The sequence below is a fragment of the Aythya ferina genome, assembly GCF_964211825.1.
Source record: "Aythya ferina genome assembly, chromosome: 5".
Taxonomy (NCBI): domain Eukaryota; kingdom Metazoa; phylum Chordata; class Aves; order Anseriformes; family Anatidae; genus Aythya; species Aythya ferina.
In genome coordinates, this window is record NC_140301.1 from 1430375 (window position 1) to 1449872 (window position 19498).

The 19498-nt window shown below is 39.9% G+C and overlaps 1 protein-coding gene across 26 annotated transcripts in view; it reads right to left on the bottom strand.

Moving 5' to 3' along the window:
• The window catches only part of MICAL2 (microtubule associated monooxygenase, calponin and LIM domain containing 2), a 163516-nt gene that overhangs the window by 97920 nt on the left and 46098 nt on the right, over positions 1 to 19498 (bottom strand). For all 26 annotated transcript variants that reach the window (XR_014693214.1, XR_014693215.1, XM_084519769.1 and 23 more), the window contains one exon: positions 5041 to 5397. Coding sequence is in view for 24 of the 26 variants with exons in the window: in XM_084519769.1 (XP_084375895.1) it covers positions 5041 to 5304 (264 nt within the window). In the remaining 2 variants the exon portion in view is untranslated. The remainder of the gene's footprint in view (positions 1 to 5040; positions 5398 to 19498) is intronic.

Sequence of the window (19498 nt, forward strand, 5' to 3'; positions counted from 1 at the left end):
GCTTAGCCTACAGCTATGTAACATGGCAGCACCCAGCACAGCTTGGACTTACCTTTTGTTTTCTCAACTCTGTGGGAAGGAAAAAAACAGATGAAGAATGCTTTGAGAGTTAATAAAACCTACATTTGACAGTCTTTGGAAATGAGAACAATATGAAAAAGAACGGAAGGGGTTTGGCAGATAAAGACAATCCCATTTTATCATTTGCGCGTGTACCAGTGTGGTTAGTACAGGGAGACAAGGCTCTGAGCTAGCGCTGAGTAATGCACAAAACCTCCGGTCTCCATCCCCATTTCTGTCCCAAGCTCCTTCTCAGCTGACTCACACCCTGGCCCCCAACTCCCCTCAAGCCACAGGCTCTCCTTTCTTACACCTCCTCACTAAACCATCACCCCACCAGAGGAGCCCACAAAACCTTCCCACACAGCAGAGCTGCCAACACCACACCAAGGCTGGGAAGGATGGACAGCACATGGCACTACCTGAGAAGAACTACTGTGGTTTTATGCAAACCCTGGAAATGTAGTCATAAATAATTTTTAAGTCATTCTCTTGCAGTTAGTGTCCCAACAACAGTTTTTGGACAGGACCATAATCTATTATAAATCAAGATTTGAAAGACCACATCCAGGAACAAGGGAAACTACTGAAGCCACCAGGGACAGAGTTCAAGACTGTTCCATCTGCTTTGCAGGAATCTGCATGCTATCTAAACACATATCCACACGTATACTTTTAAATGTACGTGCATATATATTTACACACACAACACTTAAAAGTTTCTAGCTCAGTTTTATTTACTTGCTTTATGCTAACATTACCTACTTAGGCCTTAAAACCAGCAGCTCGAATTGTACCATCCTCTGCCCAGATAGTGCCAAACATGGGGTCTGCAGCACTCAGGAGCCCAAAGCCCACAAGAGGCTGCTGCTACCCCATCCACATCCACCACCACCCAAAGCCAGGTTCACACAGAGACAAATGCTACAAGCTACCGAGCCAACTGATAATTACAGAATAGCTCCTTAAACAAGCCTTAGTTCTTCTCGAGTGCAAGCATCTGTCTTGAAAAACAAACCAAAACAAAATAAAAAAACCAGCATATGTACTTGGAGTGGAGGAAAAAGACACCACCACATCTACATGCTTTAGAGAATCAACACCTCCCTTCAGTGCAAGTCTGGGATGTTTTCACATGCAGTAATCTCGGCTCTTCTCAAGCACAAATCTGCAGTCATGGGAGAGCCAGAATTTCAGGCGTACAGCATAAACCAAGTCCTGCCCTCCAATACATATGCATACATATCTCAAACATCAATTGAGGGCCTGCTTTATATGCACGTGTTCATATCTGTATCATTTACACAGGTAAACTGACAGTATATCAAGTGTTTGAAGTAAAGAACCTCCTCCATACCGAGAGGTTCAAAACCAATGTTTAGAGCCCATGTTAAATGTCATATGACTTGAAAAGGCTAGTGAATACACTCTGCAACTAGCTGGATGAACTTTTGCTTCTTACCATATCACTTCTTACCGTATCATGTTGTGTACATTAAAAAATTTAGAGACATTCGAACTGCTAGCACAGTGAACAATATTTTTTTCCAATTGTCTAGCTATGTTCTACTTCACAAAGAAAGAAATAATAATTACAGATTCTGAATGCATTCCTCTGAATTTGCTAGTAAAAGGTGAAAATCATGGAGAAACTTTACCTGGAGAATAAATTTTTGCTCTTTTTCCAGATAAATGTGAAAAATCACAGAAGGATTTCTAGTTTTGGCTACCTAGCACAGATTTCTCTTTTCCAGTAATATTGGTGAACTGTGCAAATGCCAAGTCCAGAAACAGCAATTCAGAATAGTATCAATTCCCATTCTACATGTTTGTCATGGAAGGAAGTAGATCTATGTATGTTAAATGTTCATCAAACAGAAGGATTCCTACAGCCTCAAAAAAAAAAGTTGCTTTTTGCCACAATTTTCAGCATGCTTTTCTGCATTGTTTTGCTTTTATTTTGGCTTCTTCTACAAAGAAAGAAAGGAAAAATTAAAGTCCACAATAAGTCAGCTCTGAAATAGCAGTGGGTTTGAACTTCTTGAAAATGGTTCAACTGTTTTTACTCATCCAGCTCAAAATCATATCACTGTAGAAACTCTGAAAACTGTATTTGGCAGTGTTCTTCAAGAGCAGTTAAGACAATGGGTTCTTGTTATTTAGTTGGAGTGGAACATTCTGTACGTAGGAAACTTGTGTATATTGTTACTCCAATGAGAGTAACCTAAGTGTAGCTGAAGAGTTTACAAGCACCAACAATCAGGAAGTACAGCATTTTGCTCTTCAATACTGTGCAAAAAGTAACAAGCTACTGGGTGAGGCAGCAGGTTCTTGTTTTCTGATTTAAAACTAACAAAAAAAAAAAAAACAAAAAAACAGCAGACACACACCACAAGGAGTAGTTTACATTCCGATTGCATTCTGATGTCTCCTTCAAAGATGGGGAAGATTGTAAGAAGTCAGACTGCAAAACCATAGCTGAGAAGAACTGTGAGCTGCTGAATCAGCTACAGCACTCATGGCCCAACCTCACACAAAGCCTTAAAGTATTTTTTTTATTTTTAAATGATGACGATTAGCTTGGCTCTGTTTACAGAACTGCAATTACAAAGAGCTTATTTTGTGATGCTGCTTTAACAATAAAAATTTTTTACTCCAACTCATCACTTCAGCCAGGTCCGGCAACTCCACTGGTGAGGTGAGCACTGGGCCCAACTGTCAGGATTTTATCTGCTAAATTTCTGTTTGCCTGCTCCTCTACTAAAAATGGTAGCTGGCATAAAATGCAAGGAAAAAAACCTGAAAATCACCAGCTGCACCAAAGGAAAATCATTCTGTGCATACTGTAGCCTGATGTCTTTGCGCTGCTTTTTTGGTTGGGTCTACCAGCATTTCTGAGAATTCCTTATCTGCAAGTGGGGCTGCCAGTGCAATGTTCACAGCAATGTTCAGGGAGTCTGCTGCCTTGCAACGTGTCTCCTCTCATTCATGTTACATAGATAGGCTTTCACAGCAGACTGATTCACGTGTGAGGAATGTTTGCTAGATATCCCCACAGGGCCCACAGACTGTGGTTACTGCTTTCATTTGCAGCAATCTGAAGATTCATGTTTCTCTCATTAAATCAGTGATGACACATTGAATTGCAGGTCCAGGCATAGACCATGTTCACCATGAACATCTATATGCATACTGTTCATACACGGACATTTTATATTCGTTTGCAATTTGATCATACGTACAGCATAGATATGTCTGTTAATTTCTACAAATATTTACACCATGCCATTAAAAACAAATCTTTACTCTCAAAGGGCAGAAATACCATACTTTCAACACTGCTGGACGTGTTGATTAGCCTCTTACCTGACAACCTTGTAAAGCTTTACACAAGCTGTATTTTATGCACTATGACTTCATGAGTCTTCTCACCATATATAGAAATTAATCACTTGGCTGAAGGACTTTGCAGAACCAGGCCCTGGCTTTGTGATGTTACACTTGATTGAGCAGGGTTTCATTTTATACTTCATGTGGATCTTAAAACCTCTTTGTGTTGCAAATATTTCCTCAAGCTAACCACGGAAATTTGGACTTGGGACTGTATATGCAGGTGAGGTGTATGTGGATTATCTCCTATAATTTGTTAAACGCCATACACATTTTCATTCCTCCCCTTTCCTGTTTTTATCACACAGATGCTCAATGACATGTTTAAGCCTTTTCAAGAGGTCAGAAAGGGAGGGAGGAAGCACAGGTCAAAAAGGGAAGTGATGGGTAAAAGGAAAGGAAAAAACAGAGGCAGTCAGGAAAGCAGTGCAAACAGATGTAATGGCATTCTTTGTTTTCTAAAGAAACATGCTGTACACGTATTACATTATAAAAAGTTAATAATAGAGAGATTATTAAAAATGAAACATTTCAATGACTCAAACAAGAGAAATCGTCATCACTGTCTACTGATTCCAGAAAATAATACTTCAGTGATAGTTCAAACTAAAAAGTCCTCCACTGGTTGGTGTCTAGGTACCCCCAAGGGTGTCCTTCCTTTCTCTTCTACTGCAATACAGTCACGTAACTTCTTAAAACCAGACCTTCTTGGAGCAACTTGTAGCTATCATTAGATAGTAAATAAGTGAATTGCTCTCAGACAAAGCTATTAAGAATGATCAGTCACAGAATAGTTGGAGTAAGATAGCATGAGCTAAAGTATTTTGTTCAGTTTTAACAAGAGTTATACCAACTTTCAGTGGTCCCCTCTATCAAAATACAGTATTTTCATGCTCTGCTGAAGAGAAGATCATTTCCTGTCCTTCTTTAGTCTCCTAGTGCTCTTTTCACCACCAAGCAGACCACCTCTTTCAGTAACTACCAAGTACCAATCATCCACATTGTGTTTGCTAAAAAGCATTTACATGCAAGTGTTTAAATCCTTAAATAATGCAGGATTTTCTTTTCCTGTTATTTAGCAACTAGAACCAATGCTAGGTGACAAAGATAGATCTCCCCATACTCCACGAAGCAGTTTCCAAAGAACAGTTTAGTGCTGTTGAAACACATTTGACCAGCTCTGGTGTCTTACAGCATGCACCAAACAGCAAATGGGGGAGCCTGCTGACTATGTCATGACTGGCACCTTGCAAAACTCTGTTTAAATGATGCAAGTAATTCTTGTGAGCCTGAAATGAATGTACGCTACTGACTTATGAGCTTACATCTCATGGCTGATCGACACTGATGTCTAAAGAGGCACAGAAAACTTGTCTGCTGTGATTGAGGTAGACTATAAAATAGGGTGCTTTTTAAGATTGCTCTGACATGCTGTACGCTTCCAGAATAAAAATATCCGAAAGTCTGACAAAATTGTTTGGTATCGGTCACAGTTTCAACAAGTATATTAAGGGGAAACCTTGCTTTTGTAGATAATCAAGTTTAAAAGGTTCTAAATTATGAAATCCAGAAATGACCTTTTCCACTTACCTTAGTGTTCATACAAGATTTTCCACGTTTGTACTCTTTGTGACTTGCTCTTTTATCAAGCTTGTTCCACAAAGCTTTGGCCTTCCATGTGGTTACTCTTGACTTCAGTTTGGTGTAAAAGTTTCTGCTGTCCAAAGGATCTAATTCAAGTTGGCGAGTGAGAATATTAAAAGCCTGAATGGTACCTTTGCATGTTGATGCTTGGACAAAGTTTTCAAATATCTGTCCAGCATGACTGTATTTTTCATCATTGTTTTCCTCCATGTTCTGGAAGAAGTGTTCAAAAGGATTAAGCTGGAGCTCTCGTGCTAGGGTACAGGTAACCAACACTAGCAGGTACTTCCAAGCATGTTATTCCTAGAAAATACAAACATAGGTTATGTTAAAGCAGGTTCTGTGAAAATTAAGCCCATGAATTGCATATCCAATGCAAATATAACAACACAACATATGACTGTTGGACGACAAGGGTATTTAAGATGTGCTAGAAATAAACCTACTTGCACTGTTATGACAAGTACTTCGTGAAGACTGTTACAAAACTCCTACACACAAGTCTATTTCAAAATCAGCCTGCTTCACCTGAAGTCTGAGAATTTTCTTAATTTTTATTCAGTGATAAATGCTAACCATCGGATTAAGAAAAAACAAATGATCAGATGCTTTTCCTAACCAGGATTTAAGTCACAGCAAGTACATCTCTAGCAACATTTTGGTCTTTAGAATCCTTAGAAATCTGCAGCCAAATGTCAACGCTATTCTAGGGAATTTTCTCCTGTTGTACAAGCTAGGGGCAAGAGCACAGCTTAGCCAGAGCAATTCAGAACTGGCCCCATCACTTACCACAAGCAAATGCACACAACAGGCTAAGCAGAAACATTATCACAAGGTACACCAGAACTGATGAAACAGTATACAAGTAACCACAGAGAACTCTCCTTTTTCTAACTCTTGCCAAAATGAGAAATGGTTTGGTGCTGTACTGCATGGAAAGGAATTTCATCTCCACACACTAAAAACTGAAGTTACGTGTTTGGAGTCTTACCCTGTCATGTGCTAATGATATAAAGTAATGATGTTTGTCCCACTAAGCTCCGCTGTCTTTTCCTAGTAATGTGATCACTGTTGAACTGTGCCTCATAGTCCAGATAAATACCCTCACACTTTGTAAAAGCAAAGCTATTCTAAATTAACATAAGTTTGCAAGAACTAAAATACTTTCATTGGGGTACTCCCTTATCCTTCCTTAACCTTTCTCTCAAGTCTCTAATGGGGAGTGTCACAGAGTCAGACAAGGTCTGAAAGAAAATATCCAAGTGGATTTCACATTTTCCAAGAGAATTATTATAGGTTATGTGTAAACTTGTTCTCAGAAGTGGGTCTACCTGAACTCAAGTCCTGAGATTTGTCATATATTCGTTTTCTTGCTATTAAAGAATTATCTACCAGCCCAAACAATTAAAAAAACTAAATCAATGCTTGGCTAACCTTCCACATAATTAGTTATTTTGCTAGGAACATCATCTGTTGGCTGACAGTTTTAGAACAAATAGTTAAAGTGCCTTTGAAGTTACACTTTTTAATTTAACACTGTTCACAAACTATTCATTCTCTGCTCACATTTCCTTCACAGAAGAAAAGAGAAAACATAACCACTATATTTAAGTAACGAAGAGACCTACCGTGTCTATCTTACAATCCTCTAATACAGAAAAATATTATGCAACATATTAAAGAGATCCCATGGGGAGATATAAGGAAGCATTTGGAACACTAAAATTCCCTGGCTATGCTCAAAATAAATAACTTTTGTGCACACATCAGTTTGCTGTTGGTTTGTGGGTAAAATAAATTGGCAAATGTGAAGAGTTTGTACATTTTCTTATAACAAATGTCATGATTAAATATGTAGTGCCAAGAATAAGTCAGGAAATTTTTGTTTTCCCCTCTGAATACTTCATTTATCAAATGTTCCGTGCCCTTTTCTGAAGAGTTTCATGAAGTACAAACATTTTATATGCCCCAACTTCCAGAAGGTTTAATTTTTCAATAAACTGAGTGCTATGAACTCCCGTTGACTTGAGAGAAGTTGAGGATGTCCAGCACCTCTCCAGGTTCAAGGCCTTGATTAATGAGCACAATTGCATGCTGGCAGGAGACAGCCTGGCTACCAGGACACATGGGCATGGGGGTCCAGGTGTGACACTCACCAGTCCTTGGCAAGGCAGAGATACACAGTGACTTCTGGGTATATAGGCACCCCAGGATTTGAGACCAAATAAAAGAAAAAAAAGATAAAACACTTATTTTATGTAACTTCCATATCTGCTGGAGAGATTTTTAACAAAAAGCCAAAGCATTTTTGATTTCACTTCAAGTAATTACAAATAGCTTCTTGGTGACTGTGGAAGTGTCAGTGAAATGCTGCACTATGGCCAGTTCAGCCAAGCGTGTGGTAGCCAGATTAGGTTTTCTTCATGGCTTTACACTTGCATCATTATTGCCGCAGCACCACAAGACTTTGACCTAACAGCCATAAAACAATACTTCCTCCCCACTCTTTTCAATAGCTCACCACAAGATTGTTATCATGCTCATGTAACACAAATATCTTTAAAACTCCAGCATAATTCATAAGAGTTCAATCACAAACTCTCAAATTTAATTTATTTTCTGCACACAGAAAGGAGACTTACAGCCTCAGCTGTTTCCACCCAGCAAGGAAAGGGCCAGGGGGAGCAGGAAGAGAAAAAGCTAAAAAAGCAGAACCATACCTGAAGCAACCTAAAAGGAAAATCAGCAAGTGCCAGGGCTGATATGGTAAAGAGGACAGAGCCAGCAGGAGTCACTGTGGGCAAAGTGAAGGGCAGGGAAACATTTCTAGCTCGATGCAAGCTAGTGGAACCATGTGTTGCATAAGCACACAAACGCACACAGCAGGCCTGGGCTTCCCCTGCCTTTCCTCTGGGGGAAGAGAGCAGCCAAGAGACCTTCCCCAGGCTTAAAACTTTCCTCCTTCAACACTGCAAAGCCACGACTGAGGCTGTTTTTGATGGGCATGAGATTTTCTCCACATGAATTTCCAAAAGGCTCCCATCTTGTCCATACTGAGAAGCAGCATCTCAGCAGACATTTGCTCATCAGCTGAGCATTTCTCCTTGCTGCGTCACAGTTCATGTTCTCCAAAAAAAGCCAGTCTGCGGTCAGAAAGGCCAGATGACACAGGAGACTCTAGTTACTGGAGTTTCTGGTTTGCTGGAAATACCACTTTTTTTTTTTTTTTTTTTTTTTTGCATTAAGACTGTGTTGACAGCAGAGAGGAAAATGGTGCTGTAAGGATATGCAACTCATGGAAAAGTATATGCTTTCTTCTGAGGAGTCAGCAGTATTTCACTGCAGTGTTGTGCATAACTCACTAAAAATAATGCAATGAGGACCAGAAGTTGAATGGAGTAATTAACTACAATAAGTTTTGTGTTCTGTAATCAATTCAAAAACTTAAGATGTAATACATAAGCTGTTTACCTGTAGTGCGAAAAAGGCCAAACAAAAGCATTTGAGGAAAACACAGGAATTCTTAGAGGACCATCATTCACCCTTTTTCCTCCCTCACCATGTAGATCACTAATGTGATGAAATACAGGTCTGAAAATCTCATCAAGGTGAGTATTGAGGCTGAAACCACAACTTATGCTTGTCAAAATGTCTGTTGAACTTCTTCTGGAAACACAAACCGAAAAATATAGTGAAGTTAATTTGAAATTTTACTCAAGTACTGCAATAAAAAATTAGACCACAGAAAAGAAGAGAATTAGCAGGAAAAAGAACTGTTTGTTCAGACTATTAAGTCAGAACTGAAACATACACAGGTTTTGGTAGTTTTGGGCTAAATTCATAGATAACAATACATGTAGGTCCCATGCATGATGCATTAAGTGCATATGAGAACTTGGCTTTCTACAGAGTTTCCCATGCTATTAGGAAGCTCTGGAAGGCTCCCAGACACAAGCTGCAGACACTGGGAAGCAGAAAGGTTGCATTTTTATGCTAAGTTATCCCTTTCTGCCTCCAATCAGGGAGGAAACAGGAATGTCACATGAGAGAACTTGACAACTACTGTTCATCCCTGGTGTCTACCCAAGGAGAAAGTTTAAAAAATTGGAGAAAGGACAGAAAGAAAGTGGAAATTAAAGCAATGGTGCATGTACAGACATACCTATGAAAGCAAATGCCTGAAGTCTTGGCTAATGCTTCCTTTTTGTGGAACAAGCTCTATTGCTACAGAGAATTTTGAGAGTAGCAAAAGTGTTAGGATAATTTCATGAATTATCACTCCCTAAATTGATGTACAGAGCAAGGTTCACATCCGCACATGAAACCCTTCAGCATAATACAGCAAACAAAGTTGACGTACAGGAGTCATTAAATGAAAACGACTAACTTTTGACAATAATAACATGGTGAAGCACTTGCCAACAGTGTTTTGAGGCAGTATGTTCTCAAAATTATTATTTTTTTGGAGGCTTAGTTGCCCTATTGGAGAGATAATGACCACTAATTTTAAACTTGCAGCACATTCAAGTCCTAGTGCTCTTTTTCTAATGCTTGAGAACAAGTTCCTCAGGGAGATTGGAAAGGAATTAAATTCCTAGCATTTCAATACTACTAATCCCAATTCTGTTTTCAATACAGCCCTAATTCTGCTATGTTTACCGAGAGCAAATTCTTTTAAGACTTTAGTTTGGCATGCAGGCTACAATACATTTACTGTTTGCTTAAGGTTAAAAACATCATCAGAAATGAAAAAGTAGATTCTGCAGCATCTGTAGTACTTGTTTACTTTGGCGCTTCTTCATCATCAGTAAAAACTGCAGTATTTCTGCTCTCTTCCCTAATACAATTGTCTAAAATCTCAGCATCATTATGGTAAGTGACATTTGCACATGAAACTGACTGTATTATGGACCACATAGGCTTTTCCACTTAGTTTCTACTCACACTAGACACTTTGCTCTCATGGTGGTCATTTTAAATACAAATATTTCTATCTGGAAGAAACACAGCTTTTTGGTGGTTTGGTTTCTTTGCATGTTTTCCTGGAATTGACATTATGTGATTCTAGTAACAACTGAATCTCTCCCTTGTTTTGCTTATAAAACCAGTTAAAACACAAAAGTACATTTGCCTAAAATACTTGCTTTTTTATTGGTAACAAAGAGAAAACGCATTTCTTGAGACACACAACCCTCACAGAAACATCAGTGAACAGAAATCGCTTCTGAACTAAGCCTCATGAACAGACTTTCTATAGAAACAGCTAAATTCTTTTTCTGTATTTTTTATAAAGAGCTGACTTCCACAGAACTACTGCAAAATAACTTCTCAGGCCAAGTGTGGAATTCAAAACAGTTCCTACCGAGACTCTGTGCCTGTGAACTTACAAGGTTACCGTACATGCTATCAGCTTGTTTTACCGAAGTCATACGAGACATTTCAAACAGCCTTCCAAACGTGTGCTGCTGTGCTGATTTAACCTGCTAGATCTGGCACCAGTCTAGAATAAAATAGAGCTGGAAGCATGGGCACGAGCTGTGAATATTTCTGATGCATACACAGGAAGAATAAAACTAAATGATCTACCAGTAGGATTTGATCTGCCACACAGATTAAGTCACACTGCACACATTTTAAAGTTGAAGACTTTAAAAATAGTCCGATTTGTTTCTTGATGTTACTGGTCTGACGTTTCCAGTTTTACAGTGAGAATATGCTAAATCATTGACAGAAAAATGAGATCAATCCCTTGAGCCTGCAGTTTGCATGTGCCTCCATTCATGCAAACATACAACGTTGGCATGGACAAGGCGTGTGATGCTGCCTGAGGCCTGCATGTGTAATCCCAGAGACGGAAGCTCAAACATCTGCACCTGCACCTCCACCACTTTTGGTGGCCACCCTGCATTTGCTCTGTCATACGGCCACTCTTGCAATGCAGAATTCAGACAAAATTAAACAGAAAATTTGCAATTGTGTGGGTTGCACCATTCTGCCACCTGCACGAGAAGTCCTGTCCTGGATGCATCACTGAAACCCCCAGGCACTCATTTTGCAGAACATGGGCACAAGTATTTCAAATGAACAACAACACATATTTTTTCAGGTATCTATATGCAGCATGTACTCAAACTACTGATCAGAAATACAGATATATGTAAAGCCCATTTCTCAGAAAATAATTATTTTTTTCCTAGCAATGGTGTTATACTACATATACCATCAGAAACTGCAACTCTAAACTTTTAAGTTAAATGGTTTTGAGGGAAAAAGATTCTCTAACCCAATTATTATTCTTTGGTGTTAGCACAACAAAGATAGTATATTTGTTTTACACAGATTCTGACTTAAATACATTTAAGTGCTGCTTATATCTTTATTATCTGGTTTTAATTCATGTTTTACTCAAAATACAGAACAAAACTATGCAATGTAAGTTTTTACTGTTACAGTTACTTTATACAAATGTTTTATGATCAATTCTGTTTCCCTGATATCAATTACTGTTTCATATGGTAAACACCTGCAAAACAGGTTCTGTCCTTCAGCATCTGTTTCATAAACCTTCTTTTTTAACTAGAAAAAGAGGCATGTTGAAGCACAACGAAAACTCAGCATATGTAGACAGATCATCTTAAGGCTATTTCAGGCATGCTGCCCATATACAAATACTGAGATCTGAACCAAACAATAACCTAAGGAGGGTAAAGAATCCTAAAGAATAGACTAAGGAAGCTTAAAGAATCTAAATTTCCTCAAGTAGGAAAGATGTGTGTCCCAGCTGCAAGCTGCATAGTAACAGTCATTAGCACAAACCTGCTAAAACAAAGGCTGGCTTCTTCCATGGAACTCCAGAAACACCAAGCTTTTGTAACAACCTTACAGGGACCATCAGAAATTACAACAGAGCCTAAAACATGATTATGGGAACACTGTTGCTGCTCTTTGGGCACCATTATGGGGCAAAGGTTAAGGTGAGGCCCCCACTGTACAAGCTAGTAGGTGCTCTTTGCTGTAGCAATTTGTTATTTTGATTTGCCCAGGTTTGCCCAGAGCTTGTTTGTCTGACATAGGTTCACAGGCTATACCCTGAGGTAGGAAAGCAGAAATTCACATCTTACATCATTTTGGGAAGGATTTAAAAACAAACAACAAAGCAGAACAAAAAAACCCTTGAACCTGGGTGCATTAAACCTTGGATGTATTTTTATCTAGCAAGAGCATCCCCATGCATGTGCTTATACACAATGGAGTGCATTCAGATATACTCAAGGTTTTTACATATCATTACAGCTGAAATCAGCTGTAAACTTAAGCCTGACAGTCATCTGGGCTTGCCACATACCCTAACGCCTTCAGGCAGGAGGGTGGTCTGAAAAAAAATGTGAACAAGTTCACAGTGATGATACTTATCATGAGCAATAATTTACTGCTGATTCCTTATGATGAGTCATTTCCCGTTAAACTATGCGTGTGCAAGAAATAAATTCAATGGCTAGTAAACCAGGACCATACACGCAGGTCACTTCATGTACGCATGAGCTGCACTCAAACATGCAACTTCAGTCATTGACTTAGTTTCTTTGCCCAAAAATTATGCTTTCCTAAATAGAGTTAGTAAGCAGGATGGACAGATAATATTTCATGAAACAAAAGTACTAATACAGGACAGGCTGATTTTGCAAGAATTGTTCATTGATCAAAATCAGGTAAAAACCTAATGCTCAGGATCTGGTTCTCTTTTCTTCATACCATCCCCTGCATATTTTCATATGCACCAGTCTCCTTTGTAAGGCACAGTGGAGATGATCAGAATTTTAACAGTCACAGAGAACCATAACATTTGGATGAATATAAATTTCAGAGAATTTAGAATTTAGTTGGCCAAGATTAATGCACACCTAAGGGTCTAATTGCTTCGTGAGTTTTCTAGATATACATTTAAACAGAAAAAAGTATTCAACTTGGTGGGTTGTGGTTGTTACTGTTTTGTTTGCTTGTTTTTGAGACAGCAACTTATAGTGAGTATTTAAAAACTGTTATTTCTAATGGAGTCATAAAAGGTTTATTAAAGGGTCCCAAGTTTCCATATAGTAAATATATTCACAGAAAACTTTAGGTGATTAAGCCACATTCATTAGGGGGTTAATGTTATACATAAACAAGATACTAAAACCTCACTCTTGTTTAGACTGGTTACAAGAAAACATTTTTCAGTGCTGCTGCAGTAGATTAGAAACACAATATAAACAACAGTAGAAAGTTTATGCTGATGTTTTTCCTAGGTCGGGATCACAAGAGAGAAAGAAGAAGTATGCCATAAGGAATTTAACATCAGCCAGCAAGTAAGCACACCTCTCAAGAAAAGACACCTGTTATTCAAGTTAAATGATGTTATGAGAGAACTGTCAGTGAAAACAGTTAAGTGGACAAACCTTAAGCTCTTTGCAAATCCTGCCTTGTTTTTCCTGTGATGACATGATTTCAAGATCACACACTAGAACAGCTGAGGTATAACAACTTAGCACAGAACAGGCGGTGGGTTGGATGGTTAATCAGCACAAGATTTTTTACTTTTGGTATGATGCTAGGAGTCTGACAGCTTCAGACAGCAAGTAACTTTACAGTTCAGCTACTATAGTCACATTCAGAAGGGAGGCGGCAGATCCGGGTGTGCTGAGCAGGGGTGCAGGGGACGCAGAGACCATGCCACTCGGTGCTGCACAGCCCCAGCACCGCACTCCCACTCGCAGCCCCACGTCCTCCTCTCTGCTCCTTACCTCCAAGCCACAGGGAAAACTGATAGCACAACTGTGTCTAAGAAGCATGAAAAAATGCATACCCACCAGCTGACAGAGTCAGGTCAGCAAAATCCCTTGTGTAGATGCAGCTATACCAACAAAATTGAGCCACATTTAGAGGCAGTGGTTCCTCTAATAGAGCTGTCCCTTTGTATGCAAGGAGACATAATTATGGAGGTAAATACACCGTGAATAAAAGAACAAACGCATAGACCAGGAAAAAGCAGACTCTTAGTCAGCAGTCATGGAAATCATCTCACTTTGAGAACAGGGATAATCCAGAAGACTGGGCAGTGAGATGGGCTGTGAGCTTACACAGCAGTGCCCGGGGAGGTGCTGCCACATGTCCAGCACTTCTCCCAAGCAGAGAGCGTGAGGCAAAGAGGCCACCAGCCTCCACAACTTACTACTTGCTCCTGTGGGAGCCCCATGTACCCAGACACAGCTGTCCCCTTCCTGGGGCCACTCAGCCCAGGGGGCTACAGGGTAGACAACAGCAATCAGCACTGCTGCTCAGACTAAATTGCCCAAAGACATTCTCTGGAGAGACCATAAAGTGCCTTGCAGTGAGGGAGCAGGGGATACCAAAGTGAGACTGTCTTTTGTTTCCCCTTGGGATTTCTGTGAGAAAGGACAGAGAAACTGGTTGTTTTATTATTTTTTTTTAAACCAAAACCATGAAGTGATAGCTATGCTGAAGCAAACTGCCCAGGGTTTGTCTGAGGGAAAAGAGGGAGGAAAAAGAAAGGCACCAACAGAATACCTTCAAAAAGTTCTCAGGAGTACATTGCAGAGTGTGGATCTCTGGTTCATGTATCTTCTCTCTAATACATTTCCCTCTCGTTACTGGGGCTGTGGCAATTACCCAGGAGCTGAACAGGGGGAAGAAACAGTGCAAGAGCTCCAAGACACCAAGGGCTGCAGGCCTCAGTAATTCATTTGGCAGAGCTGCCTTCATCTGTAGACATCAGACTTTCAGATCAGTAACCAGGATTAATCCACTGAAAACACAGACAGTACTACACTGCCAATAATAAAAGAAATAAAACATTCTGAGCAATATTTTCATATGTATATATACACCCACTTTTAGGAACCATGTTCAGCTGTTATCATTTGAAAATGCGAGCTAGAACACACTACTTCCTATGGCTTATAAAGGTATTAAGATTATCTGTTGCTCTGAAATATATGGGAACTGCAATTAAGCTAGAGAAAGCAAAAACAAAAACAGCAAAGTAGTTTTGAGTTACAGCTGATAGGCTCCTTGGCTAGAATACTGTCAGATCACCACCAAATACCAGCCACTGATCAACACTGGAAACTGTGAGGAAGCACCCAGAGAAGTCAGCCAGAGGGTGGTGGAAAACCAGAAAACTTAGGTTGAACACCAAACTATGCTCTAGGGGACGTTTACATGAGAAGACAAAAAAGAAAATTTACTTGGATTGCTTAATTAACGTTTTCTTTTTCTGGTCCTTGTAAGATGGACCCATAGTTACCAGAATAGATTAGAAAAGACACTGCTTCTCAAAGTAGAAGCAGATATTTTTGGAAGAAAATATAAAGTACAATTTCTACCATCTCCCAAAAACTGGGGAAAAACAAAGTACAAACAGACAACAACAACAACAAAAACAAAACAAAAAAAAATCCCAAGAGTTAAAAAAACATCATCCATTTCTGCTGCAGAAAAACCTCAAAACAACAAAATACATCTCAAAACATTATTTGGGAGGAAATCAGAAAAAAAATAATAGTGGTAATAAAATGTTAGGAAGCAATCCCTTCAAAAAAGCTTTGAGGGCAGAATATAATTAAGCAGTATCAGAAATGATGACGAATATATCATTGCTTTCACAAGGCAAGCTGAGAAATGGTCAGTTAGAATTAAATTAGGATTCATCTTCTCCAGTACAGAGAAGTATTACTAGAACATGTGAAACACCAAGAGAGCATTTAGTAGTAATTGTTCATCATATACATTTCAAAGACCTGTTCCAAAGGCCTGGGGTTTAAACTCTGTCCTGTGAACAGTAGTGAAGATCAACAACAGTGGATGCATCTTCTTAGGCTTAAGCATGTAAAAGATGACTAATGAAGAGTCTGACGATAACATTTGTTATTACAGTTCTTTCATATATAGCTCAAACTACTTTAATATTGCTCAACTTTTAGCAACTAATCAAGAAGAGAGAGAACTGACTGTCAGATAAAAGAGGCAGAGAAACAATTTTGGATATAACATACAAAAGAAATATGGTGAAGTTCTTAGCTTTACAAATATGATTAAAACACACACACACACACACATATTCAGTACTGAGACTGCAACATTACATTGGCTTGGACTTGTACCTGGTTACACATCAGCATAGATTTCTCCCTCTCTCCTGCATACAGGTAAGCAGTATGACTTTTATTTCACCGAAATACGCAAACAGATCTTTATCTAACTAACTGCAAGGTATCATGCTTTAGTTCACTGGGAATAGAGCTAACTAATGCCCTGATACAGTGGGTGCCTTACTATTGGGGTTGAGTATTAACATAACCAGTGCCCCAAGAGCAACGTTGCACAAACCAGCATAGACTTTGTAGCAGCATCTTTCAAAAGAACATCACTACACAGGGTTCCGAGTGCTCATAAACCCAGGAGAACAGCACAGACAGCCTTGACTTGTGCTGCACTTTCTTCGCCTTTTAATTACAGACTGCAGTGATCAGTGTTTGGCATCTCACTCTGCCACTGCCATACCAAGCCTACCTTCTGGACTCAGCATCAGCATGCAGGTGGCTGATGATGGAGAGGTGCAGACAGAACAGGGTGGATCCACATTCGGAGCAGCCCCAATTCTGTTATCCCTCCCTTCACAGCACAACAATGGATGCTGGTGAGGATGGGCAGCTGAAGGACCCCCATTTAACACTACTGACTTCACTACTCTGCTGCAAAGAAAACCCACATTGACAGAAATGCCCCTAAAGATCATTTACCACTTCGTGAAGCGTTGATGGACTGGGGGGGATGATATATATAAATAACGAGGAAACTTTAGAGGTACCGTCAGACACTTTTTGCTTTCTAGCTTAGACTTAAAAAAAAAAAAAAAAAAAAACAAACAACAAAACACAGATACACAAAATGTTTTGCTCCAAACAGTTGCTTGGCACTGCTGCTTGGATTACTAAAGGCAATGAGCAAGTGATAAACAGCGTGAAGATGCCCTCTGAAATAAAAGCTGAACCATGACAAAATGTAAAATTGCAGCATTTCCCCTTTCAGTTTTGAACTTTAGTTAAAAACAGGTTTTTCAGTATACACTGCACCCAAAGGCATGTGATCACAATTCTGGTTCAGGTATTGTGCTCTTACTGCATGGGAAGGGGGGGAGCACACACAGTTGGCACACCAGGACCAAATGATATAATTTGCACAGTATGAGCTCACTCCCCTCAAAAAAGAGAGTAAACATACAACCTAAACCTCAAATTAAATTATCTCTGAGGAAGAAGCATAGGACAAGTTTAAAATGAGCTTATATCAGCTCTGAAAGCAGTATGTTCAGGGAATGGTGCTTCCTTTTCCATCTAAGTCACACTACAGTGGAATACTATCTGAACAAAAACTCTCAAACCAGTAGCCAAAGGAGAAAAATAAAATTTGAAAAGCACAGTAGTATGAAAAAAGCTTGTATAGGAGTCAAGAGATTTCCATAACGCATTTCTACATCAGAAACCCTTGCAAAAAGCAGCCAGGAAGTGACTGCAACAGTCACAAATCCATTTCTTTAAGGTATAGCATGCAAGTTTTCACCCCTGCCCTCCTTCCTGCCCAGCACAGATCAGCATCAACTACATTAAGTTCAAATACTCCAGAACCTCCCCTCTGCACAGATTAACACAGCAAAGGCTTTGAACTTCAGTGCCTCTTTGGTGGTGTTTCCAGCAGCCAGGAGGATGAGAGGGTTTTCAGACCTCATGTTTCTATCAAAGCTAAACTGAGCTCAAATTCTTCACTGATGCTATCAACTTCAGGGAGCTCCTTTCAAACGAGGTCCATCAGACATACTGCCATCTGCATCAAAGGAAAACTGGCTCCTTTCTGGCCAGATTAACCTGCTACCTTTAACTGCCACATTTAAAACTACATACACGCATGCCCAAGGATATATTACAGTGCTTGTGCTTGCGAATGCACATCCCAGGGTTCCTGCTGCTACTAATGATGTGAAGCTTTTCAGGAAACTTGTTTGTCGTATTTCGCACAACGGTTTGTATGTGTTCCGTGACCCAAAGTCCTCCCACCCCATCACCTGTAGTCAGGGCTTTCTCATCTCTGCCTGTTGCTGACCACCAGTCCTGGCTGTGACCCATGCACTGCTTCTGGGGGAGCAGCACAAGTACTCCAAGAAAAAATTCAAAACAACCAAGTATTTGCTTATCAGATGCCCTAAAGCTGCAAGTCAGTTTGTGCAGAACAGTTTATTCCTAGTTTTTCATGATGGATATTGAGAACTTCTCAGTTATTTGTATCAGTGGGAAAAATAAGCTTAAGATGCTATACATTTGCATTAAGTAAGGAGACTAAAGGAAACTGTAAAGAAGTTACAGATGCTAAACTACTTCTGTGGCCACTACAATCTCTCCTCTTGTTGCCCATAGAATGTGCACATGAAACACTGCTTTGAATACATAAAGCTGGTCTAAGAGATTACTGGGGGGAAAAAAGTGCAGAAGGCACTTCATTGGCTTCCTAACATCCAGTGTATCAAATAATTGTGAATCAACTTCTACAGAATACATTTCTCCGAGGCATCTTGGCAGCGTACAGCAAGGCACAGACAATTCACCTTGGTGTTTTCAGATCAGATTGTGTTCTACATAGGTCAGTACATGAACTGGGCAAAAAGCACCCTTTCTTCCTAAAACCAGAAGTTTTGTGCAGGACCCCAGCAGCCATCTTCCAGCAGCTGGGGCAGCTGTGCTTACCTGATTACCCCTTTACCTTTGGACAGATCTGTACCAGCAGGGCTGCTCCAGAGCTGCCATGTCTCACAGCGCTGTGGCAATGGTCTATTAATTAAAGGTCTTTTAACCAGCAGGTTAAAAGGTCAGGTTTGAGGACTGGTAAATCTGCTTACAGCACACACCCAACAGGCGGGGCCAGCAATCTTAACCAAACACCTTCAGCACAGCCACTACTAACCTACCTCCAGTTCTCTGGACCTACAAAATGCCCGAGCAGGTGGGAGAAGTGCACCATGCTTGCAGCTGCTACTTTTACAGAGGAGTCCCTCAGCCCCTGACAGCCTGCCATATCCTAATAGGCACAAATACTTCCCATGATAAGAGGCACAATAAACCCAGTATGCTTCCAGTTCCCCACAGAAAACCCAGATTGCTAGCAACAGGTACCAACACAACTACAACAGGAGTTCCCAAATGAATTTCACCACATTTTTGCCTGCAAACTATTTTTTGATCCCTACATGGTTGCTCACTCACATATCTCATGGCATAAGGCTGAAATTTTACTGCTGGAATTTTTATCCCAAGAGGTAGGAATATAATCTAGAATATAGACTTAGAGGAGAAAAAAA